At 49.8% G+C, this 26,038-nt stretch overlaps 1 protein-coding gene across 11 annotated transcripts in view; it reads right to left on the bottom strand.

The window, feature by feature from the left end:
- TNN (tenascin N) overlaps positions 1 to 26,038 on the bottom strand; it is a 104,407-nt gene that overhangs the window by 38,581 nt on the left and 39,788 nt on the right. For 7 of the 11 annotated variants that reach the window (XM_070590920.1, XM_070590924.1, XM_070590925.1 and 4 more), the window contains 6 exons: positions 15,858 to 16,298; positions 14,025 to 14,399; positions 13,332 to 13,595; positions 9,840 to 10,025; positions 8,701 to 8,790; positions 259 to 522 (listed from right to left, as the gene is read on the bottom strand). In XM_070590920.1, coding sequence (XP_070447021.1) covers positions 259 to 522; positions 8,701 to 8,790; positions 9,840 to 10,025; positions 13,332 to 13,595; positions 14,025 to 14,399; positions 15,858 to 16,298 — 1,620 coding nt within the window. Of the gene's footprint in view, positions 1 to 258; positions 523 to 8,700; positions 8,791 to 9,839; positions 10,026 to 13,331; positions 13,596 to 14,024; positions 14,400 to 15,857; positions 16,299 to 19,620; positions 20,084 to 24,996; positions 25,197 to 26,038 lie in introns of those variants that run through there. The other 4 variants (XM_070590929.1, XM_070590921.1, XM_070590931.1 and 1 more) reach the window with 4 other exon arrangements.

Below are 26,038 nucleotides of genomic sequence, written 5' to 3'. Positions count from 1 at the left end.
CTACCCTGAGGGAGTTGCATATGGAATTCCAACCCAAATAGTATGACCTTCTGTATCAAATAAAAAGGCTGGTCTCTTTTGTTTGAGGTTAAAAAGGAAAAAATTCACAATTATGAAATTCGACATTGCTTTTGCAACTCCTTCCACCAACCGTGCAAAGAAGAGAGCTGATGCTAGGCGGGCATCGGCCTCCTGATTCAAAAATCAACCTTCTCTCTGCTGTGAGGAACGCCGTTTTTGCTCCCTTTCTTCCGTTACCTGTGAGGGCCTCGGTGTCGGCCTTCTTGCTCTCCTGGCTGCCCTTCTCAGCCCACACGTAGACTTTGTACGCCTCTCCCGGCTTCAGGCCTGTCAGGATGGTGCTGCTCTGCTCCCTGGGCACAGCCATGTCCTTGCTCTCCCCGTCAGCAGAGATGTGGCGTACCACGTACTTATCTATGACAGCCTGGACTGGGTCCCAGGAGACCATCGCCGTGTCTTCTGTCACTTGATGAGTCACCACATTGGTTGGACTATCAATTTCTTCATAAAAATATAGGAGAAAGGAAAATTAGAGAAGACATCTGGCGGGTCAGAATCATAGATGCTTCAAGATCTAGTTCAGCTGGGTGACCCAGTTTCACAGCCTACACAATGCAAGATGGGTCTCCGTATCTCTGACAGGTGGACAACTGGCCTCTGCTTGAATCCTAAGCTGAGAAAGAGCCCCCTGATGGACAAAACAGTCCCTTCCATCTTCAAACACTGAGCACATTAGAGAAAATTCTTCCAAGTGTAGCCACTTGAAGTCTAACTCCTTCAAGTATGTCCACCCTCGGTAGACATAGAGAAGACACCTCATTCCTCTTCCAGGAGACCATCCAGCAAGTATTCAAGAATAGTTATCATTCTCCTTCCTAATTCTCCTCTAATCAAGACAGCTTCACCTCTCCAATTTATACACTTTCATAAGTTACATACTCATATATTATATACTTATAAACTCCTGAATTATAGTTTCTAGACCTGTTACTTACATCTAGACATGCACCTTTCTTTCTCTTTTCAGAGAAAAATTCCCCAAACTGAATTCATTCATTCAACCATTTACTGAGCATCCTCTCATGCCACGGAATGTAACGGCACTCAGGAGTCACCAATGAACAAAACAGTCAGAAATCCCTGCCCACGCAGAGTTCATATTCCGGAAGGACTAACCCAGGACTATTTTACCCCCATGTTCCAGACACTTTGCTCCCCAATAATATATCCTCAGCCCATAGCCTCAGAAAATCCCTAAGTTTTGTCACACCTGTCCCTGCTAACCTAGGAGTTATCAATGTTTGTCACCATTGAGCTCCTAGTAAGAACCACCACCAGAGTCTGCTTCAGAAGGTCTCAGGTAAGCCCTGGCATCTCTATTTAAAAAACAAATAAGCAGAACTCCACAGGGGATTCCGATTCGCATCAGAGGTTGAGAACCTCCACACTAAGTCACATCTTTCCAGTTTTTTGCACATATAATACATGACCTGGACCCAACATCTCTCCTTGTTCTATTTTATCTTATTTATAATTTAGTCTTTCATCCAACAGGCCCACTTTGGTTTCCAGCTTCTTATCATTTGCAAACTTAATAGATAAGCCATGTGAGCGCTTCCACCAAGGTCCCTGATAAAGAGGCTGCACAGAACAAAGCTGAGGCAGTCCCGAGGGCCTTCCCTACATACAGATCGGGATCCTTTTGGGTAAGACACACAATACAGCTTCTTACTCTCAGAAACCTAAGCATGTTCCTTCTTGCCCATTCTGTTCTACTTCTCTTGGCCAAAGGTTCTCCAGCAGAAAAGCTACAACTTTACACAGCTGTATCTTTTAACATCAACTACAATGCACCTTTCTCGAGCACAGTGGCAGGGCTTTCTTTGGGTGCAAGGAAATGAAATATGTTCCATCACCAGAGGCAGTGGAAATTTTACTTAATAAATCAACTGTCATTTATTGAGCACATACTAAGTGTCAGGTGTTTTTCATACATTACTTTATCAAACCTCATAGTAATAACACAAGGCATTTATCATATTTCCCATGCACTAGTTCAGAAAATTAATAACAGTTACCATTTTTGGAGCACTAACTATATGGCAGGCTCAGAGAGGTTAGATAACTTGCCCAAGGTCACTCAGCTAGTAAATATGAGTAACTCATTCCACAGACATTCATTTGAGCATCTGTTTGGAGCCAGGGATTCAGCAGTGTTATGAGTTAAATTGTATCCTCCCCCAAAAAGATACATCGAAGTGCTAACCGTCAATACCTCAGAATGTGACCTTATTTAGAAATAGGGTCTTTCTAGAGATAATCAAGTTAAAATGAAGTCATTCGCATGGGCCTAAGCTAATATGACTCATTTCACTATAAAAGGGGGAAATGTGGCCAGAGACAGACACACACAGAGGAAAGGCGATGTGAAGGCATACAGGGAGAAGACGGCCATGCGACTGAGCATCCACAAGTCAAGAGATGCCAAGGATTGCCAACAAACACCAGAAGTTAGAAGGAAGGAAGGATTCCCCCCAGAACTGTCAGAGAGAGCATGGCCCTGCTGACACCTTGATGTCAGACTTCCGGCCTCCACAACTGTGTGAGATCATCGATTTCTGTAGTTTTGAGCCATCCCATTTTTGGTACTTTCTTACAGCAGCCCCAGGACACTAACATAAGCAATGAACAAAATAAAGACTCTCTACGATGGAGCTTTCATTCTCCCCGAGGAGCCAGACAATAAGCAAGTGGCAACAGCATTAGGAAGTCCAATAAGGCAAGGTAAAGGGATTAGAAAACGGTGGACAAAAGATGCCTGTGATTCTAGATAGTGAGGTCGAGAAAGATCTGACTTACTGAGAAGGTATCATTCAAAGTCCTAAATACACGAAGCAGAGGGCAATGTGGGGATCCTCACCCCAGGCAGGAGGAGCAGAAAGTTCAAAGGCCCTGCTCCATGTATTGAGGGAACAGCAGGAGCCAGCGCGTCTGGACAGGGTAAGTGAGGGGGTCGAGGGGCTGGAAGTGAGGCCAGCAACGTGAGGGGCGGAGTGGGCAGCCCTGAAGGCCATTGTGACTTTGACTTTTGCACTGAATGAGAAGAGAAGCTTCCAGGGGTTTTGCTCAGAATGGCATGACCTGACTTGTGTTATAAAAGGACTCCTCTGGCTGCTGAAGAGAGTATGACGGTAGCAGATGACGAGTAGAGGTCACCTGGGATGCGATTACCACAGTTTACGTGCGAGACAACAGGAATGTGGACAACTGTGGCAGTGATGAAAGTCATGAGCAAGGTTCAACTGTGAACATTTCAAAGGTAAAGCTGTCAGAATCTGCTGATGGATTCGATGTGGGATACAATGACTTGCTGATTTGGGGCCTAAGCAATTTGCAGACAGAGTGATCATTACAGAGATGGGGAGATCTGAGGGAGGGAAGAGTATGCAGCAGTGGGTGGGGAGAGAAATGGGCCTAAGAGTTTGCTTTGGGGCATATCAAATGGTAGGGCCAAGATTCAAACCCATGCCCAGCTATCAAAGGCCACACATTTCCACTTTATACCACTGCATGCTAAGCAGCACCATCACCAGCTTTTTCTCATGGAACTTCTACTACCACTACTACTACTACTACTACTACTAATAATAATAATAACAAATTGTGAATAAAATAAAGCATGATCTGAAAGCTTCCTGCAATCTGAAATCCAGCAGCACTGGTCGATTGGAGCTTGGAGTGACAACCAGAGAGAGGAAATGGTCTCAGACTGTCACCTTTGGGAGACAGGGGCTGGCATACCTCCCTGACAGAGGGGGCCTCCTGGGATGAGAGGGCAGTGCAGTCACGACGCAGACCCCAACAGGGCCAAGTCCTGGGCCTCTGGAGGCTCACGCAGCCTCTGAAAGGATGCTCAGGGGAAAGTGTGCACGACCATAGAGAGGGCACACCGTCACCCCTTTCTGTGCAAAGCATGATTCTGCATGATAGGCAGGAAATGAAGAGAGCCTCCAAAGGTGGTACCTCAGCCTGGGGAAATCAGTGTTGAATAGGGAATGGGGACACTCAGAACGGAAAAGTGAGGATGGGGAAGAAGAGAGCAAGGACACCTGACAGTCCCGCTCTTGAAGTCCTTGGCCCTCATCCTCTCCAAAGTGACCCACGTCTGTACAAACCAGGGTCCCCAAAGTGCCTCACAATGCCTCTCCCTGCCCCAGACCGGTGCTCACCACCATAGCTGCCAGGACCCACGGCACAGGCCCACGGCTTTGTAGGGTCAGGGCTGCCTGTGTGGGCAGCCCTCTCAAGATCCATCACATCCACACGGGCGGACAGAGGAAGCAATAACCAGCCCCCAAGCTCCTTTTCACCCCACCAGTCCCAGAGCACCCCAGGAATGGAGAAGAACCAGGAAAAGGCAAGTTGGCTCTGGAGAGTAGGAAGGCAGGAAGGAAAACAGAATCATACCCTGCCAGGGTTACAGACACTTGCCCCAGAGAGGACATGTGACTTCTCCAAGCTCAGAAAGCTGGTCAGAGGCTGGGATAGCCTGGAACTCAGGCTCTCTGACCCCTTCTCTCAATTCCCTCAGAACAACAACAACTTTAGCCAGAAGGGAGTTCCTCACAGAGTGCTCTTCTCCTTGACAAATCTCAGGATGGGAACCAGACGACGAGACACAGAAGCAGGAGGAAAGCCTCAGCGAGGGGACCCCCCACGATAGGCCACACTGCAGAAGAAACCAGCTTAGCAGAACCAAAACCTCCCTCTCTGCCAAGAAGGGACATGGGGATCATAAATGGTTTTTCCATGGAACAAAGCCTTTCAGTAGCTGCGGCAGCTGGCCAAATCATAGGCGAGCCACAGAAGCAGCCTCAACTAGGAGACAGGCTCTCCCGGCCCGGCCCCAATTTCCTCCTCAGGCTCTAACTCCCCACCTGCTGGACACTGGCAACCCTGGTGGGACCTTTCTCAGAGTCAGTCCAGGTCAGAGAGATTTAAGACAAGACTTGGAAGGCTTGGTGGGTGGGACTCACTTTTGAGTGCATGAGTTAGAGCAAAGATGAGTCCCGCTTCCAAGAGATCTACTTTACAAAAGTGAGTATACAGAAGAGGCTAAGAGCTCTAGGCACATCAGGAAAGCATATTCCACTTTAAAACAAGATTCACCATAAGGTTGGGTAGGGGATGGCTGACCTCGGTCTATGCTGGAACACCCAACAGCACCCAACAGGACCACCAAGACTGGTCCACACTCCAGCCCATGACCACACGCTCTAGGAACAGCTTTCTCCATTCACAATGGCCACATGTGAATCACCACAGTTGGCGTATTGGAAAATGGCATGGTCAAGGTCTAAAATCTGTGGGGATGTGGGCCTGGGGGCAGAGGTGGGAGATGGGGCCTATGCCACTGGTTTGAAGATGAATTCATGAAAGAGGCACCTTTGGACTACAGCACCTATGCGCTGCCTGGTCTCGCTTTCTCAGGTCTCCTCTACTGCTTTTCATTATGGCAATAAAATTATTTAAAAGGCACCACATGTAGGGAATGTGCCCGAGAGGTCAAACCCTCCTCCTGCCGTCCTCTAGCTTTGCTTCTGGAAGGGTTATGGTTTGGCCTCAAGCAAACCTAAGTTCAAATGCCATCCACTAGTTTACTCTGAATATCCTAAACTTTGCAGGCTTTGACTTTCTGATCTGTAAAATGGGAATAATAATGCTTACAACACTGTTATAAGGATCAAAGGTAATGTTTACAAAGCCCCACAGTACCTAGAACCCAGTGGGCACTCAAATACTAGGGATCATCACTATTTTTCAGCCGCTGGGGGTGTGTGTTGGGCAGCTGTGTGTGTGACAGGAGCTCTCAGTGTTGACAGGACCTCATCTTGACACACGAAGAAGTTTGGGAAGGAAAGTTTTAGGGGCTGGGCCATTTCAAACGGGGCATTGTGTTTGGAAAGCAGTAAAAAGTGAAAAGGACAACAAGAGAAGCAAAATGCGCTATTTCACAGCATAATCTAAGGGGCAAGTTCTGAGAAAACGGTCAACAAGCGACCATGCCGGGCCGTGTGCTCTGCTGTGCAGGGCAGCTCGCGAGGTTAGAATACAGTTAGCGGCCCTTTGCTGTATGCTCACCGTGGGAAGGCATGAACCACGAAGGTATTAAAAGACTCATAATCATAAAAAAGAACAAAGAGAAGGAAGTTTAAATTCATTTAGTCCTACCTTTCATTTTACAGATGGAGAAACTGAGGACAAAGGGATAACATGACCTCTTAATTGGTGGCCTGCCCTGCTTGTCATTTGATGTGAGGTGGCTGTCAGGGTCTGATGGAGAAGTCCAGGGACATCTCTCCCTGAATGTACTGGCCAGGCTTGTGCTCCCCGTTCTGAAGTTGACCTGCTTCTAAAGCCTTGCCTCTCTGGAAGGAGCTTCAATGCACTTTGAGTGTGTTAACAGAGTCAGGACTTTCAGCTGACCCTCTCCCTTTCACGGTATTAGTTCTACTGAGTGATTTGTTAAATGGAAAATACCTGAACTGTGTCATTTCCTCCCTGCACACGCTTCTGCTGGTCTCATATTCCAGTGTCTTTCATACCATCTCGTGGTATGCAACCCATTTGGAGAAAAAAGATTCTTTTTTTCCCCTCAAATTAAGAGTCTAGTTTAAGACTGTTTCCTGACCTTAGAAATTATTGTGTCTTTTTTTGTATGTTGGTAAGACACATGACATAAGTTTATTTGCAATCCAGTAAAATAGCCCATCTTGCTTTTAGAATATAATTGATAATAGAAACACTCCTTGAGTGCTCACCTTCTAGTTTGGATAATATAATTGAAAGGTTCAGTAGCAATTCAAGGCCATACACGATTAAATGCTCTAAGAACTCAGAGGCAAAGATGGCTGCCACGAATATGGTCCTAGAAGGCTTCAATGGGGCAGCTAAGGTTGGAGCCGAGCCTGGAAGAATGAGTAGTGTTACTGCTGTGAGCCCCTGAGGGCAGGGACCAGGACTCATCCTCTTTGGAAGTATCTAAAGGGACCCTGTCTCCAGTGCCCAAGAGTACTCAGCAATTAACGTTTGTTGAACTGAATTAACTGATAGCTAGAGATGGCAGTGGAGGGTTTCCAGGCTGGAGTAACAACATAAACAAACCCCCAGTGCACGGATAAGCCCTCTGTGTGAAGAAACCCCAAGAACTTTCCAGCGACAGGAAGGCTTCCTGTTGGAAAGTAGTGAGAACAACAGCCCAGGTTGGACGGGCCCACTGAGGCCAAGATCAAAGGGTTCCATGTTATGCAAAGGAAATGAGGAGGCACGGTAAATTTTTGGCTTGAGAATAAACAGTATGAAAATTAACCAGAAGTATGAGACAAGAAGGTAAAAGCAGGAGGCACTTTAGCTTTGTGCCCACCAAAGGGGACATCCTAGGTTCAAACCCCAGCTCTGTCATTTCCCAGCTGGGCGATCCCGAGCTTAATGTCTCTAAGCCTCATATACATAAGTTCTCCTAGATATGACTTAGAAATAACAAAAGGACTTACTGCATAGGATTATGGCGAGAACTAAATGAGATAATTCACAAATTGCTTAGTTAATATAATGCCTGGTGCATAGATAGTCCTCAACTAATTCACAGCTTAAAGAGAAGGCCACTGGAAGCAGGAAGTACTTGCCATTTTCCAACTCACTAAAATGTCCCACTAATTCACCATTCAGGAAGGCTGCAGAGTCCGTATCGCACAGTTTGTAAATTAAATTATATCCTATCCTTTCTAATTGCCCAACTCTAACTCTCTCACACTCCCCATAAGCAATCTGTTAGGCAGCTGAAAATAGTGAATTCAATTCTTGTACCATCTCACCCTTATTCTCACCCACACAACCAGCTACTGCCAGGACTGGATGGAAAAGAACTAAAAAACTTTTCAAGCAAGTCCCAAATTCGAAGATCCCTTCTTTGCTGGCTCCAGGGATGAGCCTCCACCCAGCAGCATTATGTTCTAGATCACCGGTTCCCCACGTGGGTCGTGGGTCAGCAGGAGCACAGAGTTATTGCAGGAGGCTCACAATTCAATGCGGGCTCAAGCCATCTTGCATATACACCTACAATGATTTCAAATTCTTTTCTGATTAATAAATTACAGATTTATTGTCAAATGTTACTGATTCATAACATTTGGCATTATATATTTTCCCAATCCACAGACGCTAAATACGCCACTACTCCCAGGGGAGGTTCCTTAACATCTTTTGACATTTTAAAGCAGACTGCCTGAGTTCGGTCATCCGGAAAAAAGACTGGAGCAGCAAGACAACAATTACAGGGTACCTGTCTTAGGTAACATGGAGCTGTGTGCCTAGGGCCACAAAAACAAATGCCTTAAAAATAATGCAGCTAGGGAAGCTATTAAAATAAGCAAAAAGATGTCAGAAATGGCCCTTTCTCTTGACTCCAAGATCCTAGGGGAGATTTTCAATGGCAAGAAAAATTTGAAATAGGAGAAGTTTGCTTCCCCTCCACTACCCCCTAAAATAGATGTCAGTACACAAAGAGATAGACTCTCTCCACATACAACCCCAGAACTTTTATCCAGAGAGGAGTCAGCCAAGAAAAATATCAGAATGCAAACAGGAGAAAAGTTCATAGTCCCACTAAGTAGCTCTTACCTGTCCTGCCATTGAGGAGAATCGACTTGCCCTCCAGGTCTCCTCTCATGGGCACAACTGTGATCTTGTACTCCGTCCCTGGCTGCAGACCTGCGAACAAGCAGCCAGTGCTGAAGGTGAGTACAGGCTCCAGAGGGAGGGGGTGGGCAGGGGCATCAGAGCAGATGAGATGAAGTTGATGGAGCTCCCAGTCCTTTCTTGGTCCACTCAGTACTTATTCCCCAACATTATTTATAGTCCAAATGCTTTTCTGCTCCCAACAATCCTTTTCCCTCAAAAGTTTCTTTACTTCTCATTGTAATAATTAGCCTAAATTTTTGCCTTTTTTTCCTTTTCACTGATGTTTTGTTATTTTTCTGTAGAAGCAACTTGAATGATTTTCCTCATGGTATAAACATTCAGCCTCTGTGGGCAAAATGCAGATGAACAGCGGCATGTGGGAGGCGCCCTACTTTCCACTCCACCAACACTGCGAACCCCAAGACGTCTTCTCAAGATGGAACTCAGAGTGGACAACAGAACAGGGCCCCAGAGGAGGCCCGTACCCTGGAGCCAATAAGCCTCGGGGCCCATCCAAGGCCGTATGCTGACTGGATATTCATGATTGTGTATTACTTTTCTTAAAGAGGGCCCTGAAAATTGTGTGAGCTTCAGGAGTCGCAAAATGTGATCCAGGCCTGCACAGCCCCGTTGCCTTGGCAGCCGTCTGATTTCCAGCTCTCACAGCATTAGCCCAGTCATCAGGGACAAGGACCTCCCCAACCCCCAGCCTCCTAGCACAATTCCTTCCACACATTGTGCTGAACAAACCAATCTCTCTCTCCCTCACTCTCCCTCTCTCACACACATGCACACACACACAACACGTGTGTGCTCATGCGCACACACACACAGGTCTTCTAGAAGGAATGTCCGTGTACCATCATATCCACCCTGAGACAAAGAGTCTTCAAGAGGACACTGGGCCTCCAGAGTGGGCTCACGTCGGGGAGTTGCCAGGGTCAGGGTTCCAGTGATCCCTAAGGCCGCAGGCCCCTTCACGCGCACTGGAGTGGCGCAGATGCCGGGCCCTTCTGCACGCCCTGTCCTCGCCTCAGCACCTCCAGCAAACGTTTCACATCCCCAGTGTTGGCTCTTACCAGTGATGTCATATCGGCTCTTGGGGTCACTGCTCTTGGGCACAGTGACTTCAGCCACCTCCTGCCCTGTCAGGGGGCCGTACCGCAGCTTGTAGTAGTCCACCTCAGTCGGGGGGTTCTCCCACTCCACGTCGAGGGAGTTCTCAGTCTCGTCTGTCACCCAAGCAGTGCCAAGCACAGCAAGATCTAGGGCAGGGGTCACGGAGGGCAAGAGAAAGCACTGAAGAGCAGAGGTCCCGCAGGTCTGTGGCAGGCTGTTGTCTACCAGATCAGCCCCTTTCTTAACACCTTGAGAGCAGGCTTCAGCCCCAGGACATAGTCCTTAACAGGTGTCTTAGCACCGTCAAAGTAGCAAACAACTGTTGGTTTTCACATTGCCCATGGAGGGCAGAGTCTGCTTGGGGAAAGGCTCTTCTCCCCATCCCATCCCATCGGATGCCACACAGCCCTGAACTGTACTTCTCAGGCCAGCCATCCAAACGCTCAGCCCAGGGGTCAGGCCGCTCTGAACTAAACGCTCACCCATTAGCAGCAGAGCCCCTGCCCTCAGAGACCCCACCCGGGACGCGAAGCTCAGGCCCCTCCACGTAAAGTTGGGGAAACGCACTTCAAATTTTCGGGAACATAACAACTGATGATACAACCAGCTCCTTCCTCAGTCCCCTAAGTTACAGCCCTCGCCTCTCAAACGCTCCTGAATGGATTCACCCTAGGCCAAACTGTGAAGTCGGGGAGTTTCAGCTTGGTCCTTCTGAGTCTCCTTCCGACACCTTCTACCAAATTTCAGCATCTCCACCAGTGACCTGGTGTCTTCATGCTGCCCAACCTGTCCGTCCTGCGAAGGAGGAGAGTTACTGTACACATTTACTCAAAGTATTAATGGCTAAGTCTTCATCCCTCCACTCAGGAAAACAATGGAATCATAATGATTAATACAAAGGAATGGATCGCTGATGTGGCTCCATGGGAAGAAATTTGAGGTGGTGGCTGGAAAGGGGACGAGGGTCTCTGGAGGCACTTTGAGTCCAACGGCCACATCCCAGGCCGATGTTGCCTGGCCTGAGATTGGGAACAGGAAAGACAAGCTCCCAGACTCTCAGCCTTGCCCCCTTCCTCAGTCACACCCCCACCTTCACACCTTGGTGGTGTTCCCACCCAGGCTGACTGCCCCCTTGTCAAGGACGAAGGACAGAGAACTCGTGCACCAGTCAGGGGTGAACTCAGTGATCTCTAAGCCCTCTGGCTCTGAGTGTTTCTGATTCACTCTGTTCTGGGTAAAGAAGCTCGCAGAGCCTTTTCTCTGAAGCATTTCCTCCCACCTGCTGGCTTCCACCTGCCAGCCTCCAGGTCCCTCCTTTAAACTTGGGAATTCCTTGAGGGAACAGGTCAAGCAGTGAGTAACGAAAGGGATTCAAGGATTATGAAAGGGGTCCTACATGGCTCGCAAATGAAAAAGAAGAAATTTAATGAAAATGTTCAAGATTTTCACGGGGATAAGTGTCTCTCGGGTTGAGATTCCCCTGAGGAGCAAGTAAGAATGGGTTTGACTGGAATCAGATTAGACAGAAAGACACACTTCTCAGAGGCAGGACTTTACAAGCTCCTTTAGCAAGAAGCCGGGAGGGGAGGCTAGGACTTTCAGAACAGATGTCTCTGCTCTGCACTGGGAGGCTTGGGCACCATCCCGTCTGAAGGCAGAGGTAGCCATAAACAGAAAGGGAGAAAGACAAAGGCAGCCTGAGAGCTGGGAGCTGGCCTGGCTCTCGCAGGTGGGCCTAGTGTTCTCCCATGGAACAAGCAATTTCACCAAACATCCCCATCAGGCCAGCCACTCCGTGGCCATGCTAGTCAAGATACAACAAGACCATCCTGTGACCACATCTAACACAAGCGAAAACAGGAACACTGTCCAAACCACAGAAATGACTAAGCATCCTCTCTCCGGACTAAGAGGAGTGACGGCTCCTTCTTCCCATCGATAGCTTTAGCCTCCCTCTGGGCTGCCCTCTTTCTAGATAAGATTCACTGAGACACCAACCACAGAGTTACTCCCACTTCCTGACAGCATGCAAACCAAAGCAAATCTCTGCTTCCTTAAACCTTCCGCCAAATCACCTAACACAAGCCCCAATTCTACCCTGGTCTTTCTCACACTCTCCGAGGGAGACACGCATGGCCCCCAGGGTGTGTGTTCTCACACACTGCAACAGTCAATAAACCCAACTTGTCCAACTACAGGGGCGTTCCGAGGGGTCTCTGGCTGGAAGGCAATGACAAAGACAATCACAAATTGTGCTCCCAGGATGACAAGTCCCTCACGGCCCTTTCCAACACTGAGCCATCTCTACCCACCCTATCCGCAAAAGGACAGGCAGCCTGATGTTTCTGCAGGGACACTGTGTGCCAAAGGCCTGACCATCTGCACCTCTTCTTTCCCCAGGAGTTTAGGGCAGGATGGAGGCAGCTCATTTCTATCGACATCTAGAACAGTGTCTGGCACATAGTAAACACTCAATAAAATAGATTGAGTGAAGGAACGAACCAGAATCCATCGAACAACTAAGTTTCTCCAAACCCTTGAAAATCTAAGCTGCCTCAATGACTTTCATGAGGAAACAAGAAGTTCTAAAGAGTAAGCAGGGATGCCTGTCCTTCTAAACATTTTGGTAGCATTTGGTGGAGCCCTGGAATCTCCGTTTGTCCCTCCAGATCCATCCTCCATCCTGCTCTGTATCCCAGATTACGACCTCTATGAATTACATTAGCCAGGTTCCCTTGCCCTCTGGCTTACGGTTGGGTTCAGCCAGAGAGAGTCACCAGATCAGAGGGCAGGAGAGAGAATTCAAGCAACCCTCCTGGTGGGGACACAGTGGATTACCTCCATCCCTCTACCAAAGGTACCTCATCAGGCAGCCCTCTCCTACAGCCCTCTCTGGGTCCCAGTACCAACACCCACCCCCGGCCCTTCAGGTTGGGTGGATCCCCACTAACACTAGTCCTAGAGTGTTTCACCACCCAAACCCTACCCACACCTTTGTAAATAACCTCATCGTTACACTTTCTTCAATTACCCTGTTTGTTCCTTCTCTTTCCTGCTGAGACCAATCTGATTCAGGTGGCTTCAGCTGATCCCCACGCAATCCCAACTTGAATTTGCTGAATGGCCTCAGAGGCTTGGTGAGGGCCTGGGATGCAGGTGTGTGTGGGTGCAGGACAACCTTACTAACCTCAGGGACGGAGAGGACCCCCCTGAGCCCCAATCCAGCAGGCCGCTATCACTGGCTTGGAGGGCCCAATAATCAGAGGGTGGAGGCAGGGGAGATGAGAACTGAGACTTTTCTCCAGAACCTAGGATTGCAGCAGCTGTGTTTTTCAAACCCCAAATCAGAGCAATGGCCTGAGTAGTAAAAGGGTATTTGTGGGGACAGTGGAAGAAAATGTTTAAAATGGGACCTCTCCTGGGAAAGCAGGAGCATCTGGCTGCTTCCTTACCCGTGGTGGCGAGGAGATGCTGAGGGCTGCTGGAAATCTCTTTCTTCACGTTACGCAGGCTGACTATGTACTTGGTTCCAGGCTGCAAACCGGTGATCTCATAGGTGTGCTGCTCCTTGGGCACTTGGATCTGCTTCCCAGAGAGCTCCTTCCCCAGCTGGTAGTAGCTGAGCAGGTAGTGGTCCACCTCGCTGGACGGCTCCCAGTTCACCAGCAGGGAATCCTCCGTGCTCTTGAGCAGCTGCAGGCCCTGGGGGGCGACCACTGCATGCAGAACAGGAACAGGCATGGAGAGGGTGAGGAAAGACAGCTGGGCACCATTCTTGATGCCCCCCGGTTATCTGGCCGGGAGTTAATACTGGTTGGCAGTTCATACTGATCCCCTCACCCCCAAATACACACACACCCAGAGCCATTAGATCATATAAGACCACTGGTCCTTAAACCAGCAGCACCAGCATCCCCTTGGAACTTGTTAGAAATGCACATTCTCCGGCCCCACCCCAGACCTGCTGAATCAGAAACTCTGGTGGGGCTCAACAAACTGTGTTTTAACAAGCCCCCCAGGGGATTCTGATGTAGGCTAAAGGTCGAGCGCCCTGCACAGGACAAAGTGCAACTGATGGTTAAATGGTGCTGCGGGGACGGCGGGTGCTGGGACCCGGGCGGGCCCAGGCGCATCTCCGCTCTCACCCTGGGAGCAGTCGAGGCCGGTGAAGCCCTCCTCGCAGTAGCACTCGCCCGTGTCGCAGAAGCCGTGGCCGCTGCAGTCGCCGGGACAGCGCCGCTCGCTGCAGTCCTCCGACGTGAAGTCCTCGTGGCACTGGCACACGCCGCGCACGCACACGCCGTGCCCGCTGCAGTTCTCGGGGCAGGCGGGGTAGGCGCAGTCGGCCCCCACGTAGGGCTCGTCGCACACGCAGCGGCCGTCCACGCAGCGCCCGTGGCCGCTGCAGGCCCCGGGGCAGGCGGGCCGGTCGCAGGCGGCGCCCTCCCAGCCCTGCTCGCAGAGGCAGCTGCAGGTCTCCGGGGAGAAGGTCCCGTGGCCACTGCAGTGGCCGCTCACACCTGCCGGAGAGAGGAAAGGCAGGAGGCTGGGGGCCCGGCGAGGGCTTATAAGTGTGCGTCTCCTTCCCTGGAGCCCCTGAGAGCGGGCCCTGATTTCCGGGCCCTGCACGTCTCTTTCTCGGGTGGAGGGTGGGGCCCACGAGGAGGACAGGCGTCCGTCCGCCCTTTCCACCCCGGGCAGGACGCTGGCCCGCAAAATCTACAAACGCGGCCTCCTTTGCTGCCTGAGAAGCCACGCGAACCACGTTCTCCTTTCCCTTCTCATCCAAGCGCTCCTGTGAATTCTCCTGGTTCCCTCCCCTCTAAATGGTGGTAATTATCTAGTACTTTTCTATGAAGGCGCCTTAAAGGCCCCAGCCCGGACGTCAGCGGGTCCAGTTACACTAGGGGCAGGGCTCCTAGGTCAGGCAGGTGAGATCCAGGCCGGGCAGGAGCTTGTCTTATCTTGGCCAGAGAGGGCTAGACACAGGAATGCTGCGTCCTTGGGAAATAAGCCCAATTCGAATCCTGGAAAAGTGGACCTGCAGAAGCGCCGAAATAGCCCAGTCTCATTATGGGGGTGAGGGGCGGGGGAAGGGATTCACCAGGCCCCCCTCTCTAACCCTAGATAGCAAGAGACAGTTGAAGAGGGGTCAATCAGCCCTGTCCCTTCACCAGCGCCCACCTGTGCTTCTCAAAACACCCTCTTTCCTTCCTAACAACGTTTGATCTGGAGGCGCCCTAGGGTGGATGCACGCGGTATTGTTCATGCAGTGTCCCCAGTGCCTAGTTCTGTGTCTGGCACATAGGAAGTCCTCTTAACAGTACCAGTTCCTTTGGGCATAAAAATGTATGCTGAAGTTCCGCTCGTTATTATTTGGATCAGCCTGGGCAGTTTATGTTCAAAAACAAGTGGTGATGGGCGGCTCACTATTTGTAAAACCGAGTTGTATTCTTTATTACTAATAAACGAGTTAACAATTTGCAGAGTATCGACTATGGGCCAGGAATCTTATGTACATCGTCTGTAGTTCTCAGAACTGGACTAGTCGATAGAATTATCCTCATTGGACAGTTGAGGAAACTTAAGGAATTTGTCTAAAGTCACGCAGCTAAAAAGTGGCAGGACTGGGATTTGTACCCAGCCCTGTCCAGCTCCAAGGCCGTCATCTTTCCTCTCTAGCCCACTGCTTTCCCTTGCAGTAGAGATCGGATCCACAGGTAAAACAGCGCCGGGAAGCATCCTCATCTGGAAGCATTACCCCAGGAGTCCAAACTCACTGCAACAGTTGCTGGTCCCTCCCTGCTTAGGTTTACAGATGCCCCCTGCAGCTAATGCCAGTGACGAAGTCCCCAGAGAAAACCCAGAGTGAGAGGTGGGAATGCACCAGACTCACAGAGTGCTCATAAGAGGAACACCTTGAACAGAGAAGGTGCTCATTAAATGTTTGTTGAATGAATACCAGATGGCAAGCTCACCAGCAGCTCCTTGGCAGCAGCACCGAGCACTACACTGTTCCTTCACCTCTGCCATCTCTTCTTCCAGCTTCTTCACCCGGGCCAGCAGGTCCTGGACGCTGCCTGCCAGCTCGCAGTCCTTCTGTGGTGTCTGCAGGCGGATGTTGTGCCTGAAGATGATGTTGTGTTCCTCGGCCTCCCCCGGGACCAGAAGTGAGGCCCCATCATCGCTGAGAGGCTGGGGGTTAGCCTCCACCTGCACCAGGGCAGACTTGGGCACATCAATCTTGTAGGTGTGGCTGAAGGTGACCTGTTGCTCCTTGTCGCTGCAGCCATGAGGCTCGAGAGCAGCCGGGGCCGAGGCCACCAAGAGCACAGAGCCAAACAGGAGCCCCAGGGGGAAGGAGAAGATCCCGTGGAGACCCATCCTTGGAGAGACAGGAAGCAACCCCTCCAGGAGGCCTGTAAGGAGAAACAATGCAAAAGAAAGCCATGGAGACTTGCTGATAGAAATTGGCCTTTTTCGTGGATGCTACGAGTCCCCAGGAAGCTAGAAACTAGCTGAAAGATTTCATGCTATGTCTGCTGAGGATCCAAACCAAATTACTTTTGCTTCCTTCCTCACACATTGCACATCTCTGCCTCTGGTCTTTGCTTACACTGTTCACACACCTGGGAGCCTTCTCGTCACTTCTAATGCTGTGCTCACCTGCACTTTAATGATAAGGAGAACAGCCATCTTGTATTGAAGACCTACTGTGTGCTGGGCTTTGCTCCCCCTAACCCCTAATCTTTACAACAACCCTAATATTATCCTCACATTCACACTACCCACAATAACAGCTGCACAGAGAGCACGGGCCATGTGCCAGGCGCTTTTCTAAGTGTCCTACGCTTATTGCTTCACTCAATCTTCACAACAACCCTTCGTGGAATATACTGTTACTACCCCCATTTTACAGATATGGACACTGAGGCACAGCTACCTTAAATGACTTGCCCACAGGCACACAGCCAAGAGTGGCAGAATTTGAACCCAGATTGACTCCGGAGTCCATGCCCATCGCCACCATGTCATGCTGCCTTGCATAGATGAGAAAACCAAGGCTTGAAGGACTGAGCAGGTTGTCCTGGGTACCACGGCCAGGAAGGGCAGAGCCTATACTCAGACTCCGGACCAGTGTCCTGCTCACCACCTCTGTCCACGAACCAACAAAAGATCAGAATTTCTAAGAAAAATACCTTCTCCGTGAATTCTTCTCTCATGGCCTCCCCCCTCACCCCAGCTCAAACTCGCTCTCCTCCTGCCAAGCATTCAGGGAAATGCGTCGGTCCCTCTGTGGGTCTTTTGTCGGTTTATCTTGTGTTGTAGTTACTCTGGTACTCAACATGTCTCCCGGCAAGGCTATGAGCCTCTTAAAGACAGGCCCCAAGGCTGATTCCCCTCGGGGCCCTCCCAAGGCAGGAGCACAGAGTCCCGCAGGCCGAGGGACTCAGTCACCTCAAGTCTGCCGGTGCTCAGGTGGCCCGGTTTGTCAGTCAGGCCAGGCACCAGGGCCAGAGCAGGCTGTTGGGTGGCGCCTCCTCTGCTGCCAGCACGAGGTGTGAGCCTTCAGCACCTTCCCCAGCCCCTTTCCGCCAGTGCCCCAGCCCCCATCCAGGACGGCACATTCTTGATCCCCATCGAGCCGAGGCAGGGCAGACCACAGGAGACCTCGTCAGCACCTCACGTTTACTCACGGGCACTGGGTCACCAGAACACCTCTCCACGGGGCTGGCACGGCACCTCTCTCCTAGAGACCGAGCTGCGGAGCTGCCTCCTGCCAATGGGCTTCTGTGACCAACTCAAGACTCATAGGCATCTGTCTGAGACTGAAGAAGTCAGGAAGCCTAGTCCTTTCCTGGTGGCTGTCCCACTCAAGCCCAGGCTCTCCCTCCACATTGTGAGAGGCAACTACGTGCTAGAAAGACAAATCGACAGGTCCCAGATGTCTGGTCTTGCGAAGCCTGCTTATCCTGAGCTTTAGTCTCCTCGTCTGTAAAGTGGGTCGACAGATAATGCCCGCTTCACTGCACTGGATGTGGAAAGCTCTCAGCGCCACGCCCATCATAAGCGCTCAGTAAGTGTTTTGAGGTTTATTTTGTTTTTCATCAACTACTGAGTATGACTTCCTTTTCTTTCTCATCTTTTCTATTGTGAAAGGTGATATCTTTACGGAAAAGAGCATACAACATAAATTATATAGTTTTGATGAATTGTTACAAAAGCAACAGCCATGGAGCCACCACCTGGGGTTAAGAACTAGAATATTGCCAGCATCCTCGAAGCCACACATGCCCTCGCCTGAGGCTGCGTCTTTTCCAGCTCAGTGGTTAGAGTCAGCACAACGCCATCAAAACAATTGACCTGGGCAGATAACTTCATTGGTCAAGAAAGGAAGAAAACTTCCTAGTCATTAAACCAAATTTTGATACTGCGTAAAATCTTTAATTTTTAATAGTCATCATTAGTGTCAGGAAGTAGAGGAAACAGAGGACGAAGGGCCCTCGCAGAATTATTATTAAAAATAACAATAATATTACAATACTATTAAATGTTATTTGTCCAGTTGCTACTATGTGCTGGGCCTTGGCCAGGTGCATTAATCCTCACACCTACTCTGTAAGATTGGTGCTACTCTCCTTGTCCCAGGTGAGGAACCAGATGTAAAAGGTAGCCACCAAACAGGGGTTATCCAGCTGGTAAGTGGCACAGTTGGGATTCGAACCCAGGTCCATCTGATTGCAAGCCTGTGCTTGGCCGTGCATCGCTATGATGTTCTGATACAAATAACTCATGAGTCCAGTATACACCTGTCCCTGTGCTATTCCCGCCTTTGGACAGATGTGCTGTATGTTATACCCAGGGGACGTGCTACCACTGCGAACTACACAGGACAGACCGAAGGAGAGTTCTTCTTCATGTTACCCCGTTGCCCTGCTCACTCCTTCTTGGCTGTTCCTGTTATACAAAGCACATATTATTGATGATGATAATAATAATAGCTCACCTTTTCTGAGCACTTACTACGTCCCAGGAACTGGGCCCCACAGCTTGCAGATGTAATGGAACGGTCAGTGGAATATTTCTTCTTGTCATGGGATTTGGATGGTGGGTAATAGGTGCCCGCACATTTTAAGGAGAGATGCTCCACAAGAGGTTTTCTGGCGGTGGGAGGTTGGGGTGAATAGAGGCTGGAGGGTAAAGAGACCAGTGCCTGCCCCTTGCCCGGAGGAACTCAGAGATGGCCGTTTGCCTAGAACAAGCTGCCTAGCAGACAGTAGAGGGAGGACACAGTGGGAGAGGCCTGCACCCCAGAGTTTGGGAGACAAGGATATGTAGGTCCTGCCATAAGTCACGGTGATGCCACAGAAATAAGGCAGCTGGGGGGCAGAGCTGAGGTGCAGCCTCACCACTCAACAGGAGTGTGCTACCCCAGGGGACGAGCTGCAGGAGCAGGTGCCCAGCAGGCAGGATGGGGACTGTCTGAAGAACCCACAGAAGTTTCGCGGAAGAGGTGGTAGGTGGAGCCAGCATTGGGAGCAGCTGCCCTAACAAGGGCATCTGATAACCAGAGGGAACCACAACCCCAGCTAAATAAACACACCTTTTCCCTTCTCCTCTGAACCTCGCTCCCTGCTTCAGTCAGCAACCACGGGAAGCCAGAAGCAGCAGTGCAAGTTGTGAGGGAAGTGGAGGAAGAAAAGCGCCAGACCCACCACGGTCCCCTGCCCTCCCGCTCACCTGCAGATTCCAGCATCAGGTCTGGGCCGGGTGAGAAGAAAAGATGTGGCCTGGATGGGAACTGAGGCTCAAAGGCATCCAGCAATGTGCCCATGATTATGCAACCAGAGGGCCAGGCCACAGAGTCGAACCAAGTGCACCGTGTCTGCTAGCTGAGCCCATAACCCCTACATGCTTCGGCCATCCCTGGTGACCACACAGACTGACCTCAAAAGCCCCTTCTTTGTATAGGGCAGCACACAAGTTTCCATGGTCCAAAATCCCCTTCCTGGGCAATAGTGGAGCCAAACAGGCAGACTTGAGACTTCTCCGCCCCCTCCTACCATCCATCCCCCTCGACACTCTGCGCTCATTCTTCTCCGAGACATAAATGGACTGCAGATGGTTTTCTGAAGAAGTTCTGAATGAATGCAAAAAAGCCACAGACTCTTGCCATAAACCGCAGGAAGCCATGTAAAGCACCGTCTCGCGGTGTTTGTTTCCTGAAGCCTGGAATATGAGAACCCCCAGAAGCCCTGGTATGAGCCCTCGGTGTCGCCTGTCCTGAGTTGTAACAAGATATCCCCGCTAATTGCAGCCTGCCAGATTCCACGCGTTGAGCTCAGATTTTCCTGGGCAGAGGGATTGCTCGAAAGAAGATGGGGAGTGGGGGGTGGGAACCCTCACCCTAACACTTCTGTCGAGTGTAACGAGCAAGAGGAGAAGCCTCTGGCTCTCTCTCCAGCACGTGGCGGGAGAGGCTCGCCTGGTGCCACAGCAGAAGGAAAGGATGACTTCACCAGCCCTTTCATGCCTTCGCAGACCACAGACAGAGCTCCATGGGGTGGGGAGGGGACAGACAGGGCAGCAAATGCCACCAAGAAAAATGCAGGAGAATAAGTTTCCAAATGAAGATGATTATTCCATTGAGGACTCGTTTCTCAGGGAAAGTGAGGGAATGCTGTAGGAATGTCTGAGGCAAGGGGGGTTTACTCCCCGGGATGTGCGTGTAGGAAACCACAGGAAGCCAGGAGTCCCTGAGACCCAGCCTCGCTGACGCTGATCATGTCTTCAACTCTGACTGCAGAGGGGTGGTGAGTGGTGTGGGGAGGTGGGGGCAGAGGCACATTAAGACTCAGAACAAATGCTGCCTGGTGCTGCTTTTTCGAAAAAGGCTCTTTGAGGCGAATACTGCCGACCGAGAGCCGGATGGATGGTCCCCTTGGTTCTGGCCCCATTGCAGGGCTCTACATCTGTGCTCTATTCATTCTCTCTTGTTGACTGCATCTACTCCTGTGGCTCTAATTTCCAGCCAAATACTGACAGCTCCCACATCTGTGTGAGTTCCTAGCCCAGATATCCCTGTAAGCTCAAGGATGGCAGTGGCCCTGACTGTGTTGATCCCCTCTGCATCCACAGCTGCAGAGCAAGTCCTGGACAAAGTAATATTTTGTGTATTCAATCATAATAGCCACTGGGTTGTTTTGTTTTGTTTTTGTTTTTTGTATTTTTTTTTATGAGGAAGATTGGCCCTGAGCTAAGATCTGTTGCCAATCTTCCACTTTTTGCTTGAGGAAGATTGCTGCTGAGCTAACATCTGTGCCAGTTGTCCTCTGTTTTGTATGTGGGATGCTGCCACAGCATGGTTTGATGAGCGGTGTGTAAGTCCACACACGGGATCCGAACCCATGAACCCCAGGCTGCCAAATTGGACTGCACAAACTTAACTACTGTGCCCACCGGCCACTGAGTTTTCTGCATATGTGTTAATAGATGATGGGCACTGTGCGAAACACTTTATAAACACTATTCTCATTTAATCCTCAGAATCCTTGGAATCAATTGATATCATTCTCTGTTAGAAGTGTTCAGAGAGGTTAAGTAACTTGCCTAAGGACCCACAGCTCATAGGCAGCAGAGCAGAGATCAAACAGCAGGTCTGTCCACTCCTCGTGTCTGTATTGTTCATCTCTTTGCTATATATACTGCCCCAAATGAGAAAATCCAATGAGGAGATCTCTATGTGTGGAAAAAAGACCAAGTGTCCTCTTTCCTGTCATGTTTAAGAGAGGGGTTCTTCTGAAAATAAAGGAAAGCCCAGGCTGCTCACTTAAACATTAATTGCTCAATGACTAAGTCCTATGGCTGCGCTTCCTCTGAGCAGTGCCAAGGTGACCCCTGGAGAGATAAATTAGTGTTTCTCGCATGGGAAGGTTAAATGCCGGCCACTTCTCGGGAGAGGCTGGAGAATTCCCTTCCTTGGAAACACGAGGTGGGCTTCTGTCTGCAGGGCAGTGGACCGAGCCTTGGCCAGGGGAGTCCCGGATGGTCCTGTCCAATCCTAGGGCTGACGGCCTCCATGCCACCTCGTTTTCTCCAAAAAGGGACACACACTCTGGTCAGGAATAAATTTACTACTTACACTGAAGAGAGTGGCCGCCAATTTCTCAGCCAGCGTTACAGATCTTTCTACTTAAATTCAGGGCCTTGTCTGGTTCCCTTATTTCTTCATCCCGCCTTTACAGTCAACCACAAGCAAATGAGACCACAGCTCTGGGTTTTAGAAAAACTATTATCATGGATTTCCAGTGGAGTCACTTAAAAAGATTCTGTCCCCAAATGACGTAGTGGACATCATTGAACTATGACGAAAAGTGAGGGCGGTGGGTGGCTGGGGATGCATCAATGTCACAGATGTCATCTGGCAAGCTCGTCACTCCTTCCCCAATCTCTCCTGGACGTATTCTGCCAGGGATCTACAACCTGGGTGACTCTGGGGCCTTTTGACCTAAGTACTTAGTCCAGGAGAGCAAGTTCTTGGGTGGCTGAGGAGTCTCCCCGGCTCGGCTCATCCTGGGTTGGAGACCTCGGGCAACTGATTTCCCCTCTGGATATGAGAGCCTACGATGCGCAAGGCAGTACTGTTCCTACTAGGGCAGACACCAGGCAAACAGAGTACACAGGAACAATTTTATTTCTAGTCTCTGTGGCTTGAACTCTCTGCACAAGCATTCCATATAAGACACGATAGAGCCGGGTGTGAGTGGGCATGAGAAGTTGCTTTTATGTAATAAGGTTTAAAACAGTCACATTCCAGGCATCATTCTGTCCCCCTACTCTTCTAGTTCAGTGCAATACACCCAGTGAGTGCCCAAGAAATCCTCCTAGATGCCTCTCCCACCGCCATGCAGCACCCTTTTCCTGAAGAACTCTTTCCAGAAAGTCTGCCCACATACCACAGGCTGAAAAGATCAAGGATGGCGTCCCTGACCAGCCTCAGCGCTCAGTGACTTCTTCAGGGGTAGCCACAGGCTTGTGTGGTTGTTTTATTCCGTCAACTGAATCCTAATCCTCCTTGTGGGGGCTCAAACGGGCGATGATAAGGGGAGCGACCATTTGCTAAGCACCAGTGATGTGCCGGGCTCCGTGCTAAGCCCTTTTAAAGCTCTTCCCAGACCTCAGGTCAGGATATTCATTTACCCCACAGGAATAAATCACTTTCTCACAAAAACCCCCTCCTCTTGCTTTCCTGGGAATGCGCAGGCTCATGCACAATAAGAAGATAAAGGAACACAGGGCATAAATTCAGGGACCTGCCTCCCCTCGTCCAACACAACCCCCAGTCTCCAGAATGACTATTATTTTATACACAATTAGCCTTATCCCCCATGAGCATGAGGGGCATTTGATGACAAACTGCTTCAAATGAATGATCATGAAGGAAGTCACACGATGAAAAAGTCGCAATTCCCTTTTCTAGTTTAACATGTGGTTTTCCACATATTGAAATAACTTTGAAGTGCCAGCCTTCTATCAAAGAGGAGAGGCTTCTCCTTGCTAATTGCTAATGACTTGGCTCCTCCCGCACTCTCTGGGTCTCTCTTTAGACCAACAGCACACATTCAGAGGACGGCTGATTGGCACAAGCGGTGAGTGTACTGTGGTGAAACCGGGCAAAGCCCCTGCCCACCCAGGGATCAGGCCTGAGATCTTAGTGTCATCAGCTTGCAGACTGGCGGCTCCAGAGGCTGCTACAGAACCTTACCCATGATCTCACATCTGTATCCAGACCCTCTAGGAGCCAAGGCTCTGGAATGAGTGGGGAATGGACCAGAGTTTCCACTGGGTCTGGGCACGATTTCCTCAGGCATCTTCTCAGGAACAGACCTCAGTCCACCCTACGTTTCAAACCACAGAAGGGGCTGGAATGGAAACCAGAAGCCACAAGATGATTTGATGTCATCTTGTCCTAATTTTCCTTCCTTCGGGAGTCATCTGCAGCCCCAAAACTTAGGGACATAGCAGGACTCAAAGTTGTATGAAAGAATATCAAGTCATTTTTTCCCTCCTCCCTGGCAAAATGATACTCATGTTGATCCTCTCAATTTCCTTTCTGAGTCCCTTCTCCCAGCTCCGCCACCTTGACTCTGAGTCTCCAAAAATGCCTAAATGCCAAAAGACACTGCTTCTTTCCACGCAGATCCTGGCTGAGCAGGTGTCACCTGATACCTGCTGATACTTCGGCTTCTCCAAGAACCGGTGGACTTTGCCTCTGCGGCTGACCTATGCGCACCTGTGGGCAGTTTATTTTTATATTAGGACTTCTTCTTTTAATGCTTATATAAGCAATTTGAATTTCATGCTTTTAAGTGATTGTTCTCACTCGTTCTTTCTCCCTCCTCCAGCTCTATCCCAACCACAGAAATAAATAGATAAATAAATAAAAAGACCTCCAAAGACTAGTCTACCACATCATTGCTTGAAATGATTCAAAATGTTTTCTTTAAGGCATTGCGAGGCTAACAGCACGGGAATTGGGGGAAAAGAAGTTGTCTTCTTACAAATAAGAATTAAAACCTATAAAATTGAATGTTTGAATAAACTTCAAAGCTCTCCAAGTGCATTTGCAAACATCATCTTAATTGGTATTTACCAAATCCAGAAAAAGGGGAAGTTATAATCGCATCCTGACCACAACTAAAATAAAAGTTCCATTGTAGGATTTAGAAAAACGTGAGCTATAACAGATAAATTGCAAAAAAACAAAGAGGTCTTTGACATTGTAAAGAAGCCAACAAAGAATAAACAAGAGAAGGACGTGCTAGACTACAGGAAACATTCTCTATAAAAATCCATTATTCCAGGTAGAAATTTCCCGCCAGCATGGACTGTGTTTGGCCAGGTAGGAGGATGACTGAACCAAGTACACCCCCGGCTAAGGACGGTTCCTCAGTCCCGGGAGATATTTCCTAAGGGGGTTTTCACTCCTCATGGAGGTGAGAGGACACTGTTACCCTGCCTGGATGTCCAGGCTCAGGATGTGAGACGCATGAGCTCATGCCCCCCAGCTGCCTTCCTCCTTTTACAGGTAAAGCCTTCGGAGATGGATGCACTTACCTCGGAGGCTGCTGGGCACCACTTCCAACACTTCGCCAACTGGCAGCCAGGGCCCTGGGGCTACAGACCTCAGTGGTGGTCGGTCCCACCTTCCCTCCTCTGCTCAGCTTCCCTCCCTGGGTTTAAATCCCATCCAGGCGAGAGGAGGAGCCAATGGGGACTCTTGGGTGTTCCCCTGTCTTCCCTGCGGGGACTCAGTTAAGAGATAATGAGCAATTCCTTCTTCTTCTAACTAGGAAGGAAAAAAATACACATTTCCCCCTTCTTTTTTACATCAATTCTGCAGCAGCTAAAAATACTGGAGGCTGTTTCCATTTAAGTGGATCCAGAATAAGGTTATTAAAAGAGTTTGCCTGTCTCCTGGCTGGGAGCTGGGTCTCCGGGTTTGAAAGTGCATTTATAAAGACTCTTTGTCTTTTCTCTGTTTCAGGAGCTCTGGGACTTACTGCCTACCACTTTTAAAATAGGAAAAGACCTTTAGCACAGAAAGAAATGAGCAGAGACCCTCCTGTGACCCCCCACCTCCTTTCTCCATCGGCTCACAGCAATGAGTGGCCGGGCTCTGAGGATGGCTGAGAGCAAGAATAGCAGACCCGGGATGTTCAATTCCACAACCCGCTCTGACCCCCACCCCGTCCCGGAAGCCTGCTGCACACCAGCGCAGAAGAGCTCGGTCACCAGGAAAGGAAGTGGTGCCACGCTGCCTCTCCAGCTCTCAGATGGACAGGCGTTAATCCTTTCTATGAACCCGAGCTACCCTGATAGGCCACAGCCGACACCCGCTGCTCTCTCTACCCTCTGCCCCTTTCGCGTCCCTCCTGGAATAGATTCTGGAGTGCAGATCTACAGCACAATGGAAGGAGCCCCCATGTTTGCAGTTCACCTCTGTGGGCATTGAATGGTGTTGGAGAGAAAGAAGAAGGAAGAGGACAGCAGAGCTGGAGGATAAGGAATTGCCCTCCGAAGTGGGAGGGCGCGCCCAGAGCCAGCCTGCCTGGAGCTGAAGCTTGTGTCTGCTACTTGCCAATGACCTTTGACTTAA

The sequence above is a fragment of the Equus przewalskii genome, chromosome 23, assembly GCF_037783145.1.
Source record: "Equus przewalskii isolate Varuska chromosome 23, EquPr2, whole genome shotgun sequence".
NCBI classification, from domain to species: domain Eukaryota; kingdom Metazoa; phylum Chordata; class Mammalia; order Perissodactyla; family Equidae; genus Equus; species Equus przewalskii.
This window is presented reverse-complemented; position numbering and strand designations above follow the sequence as displayed.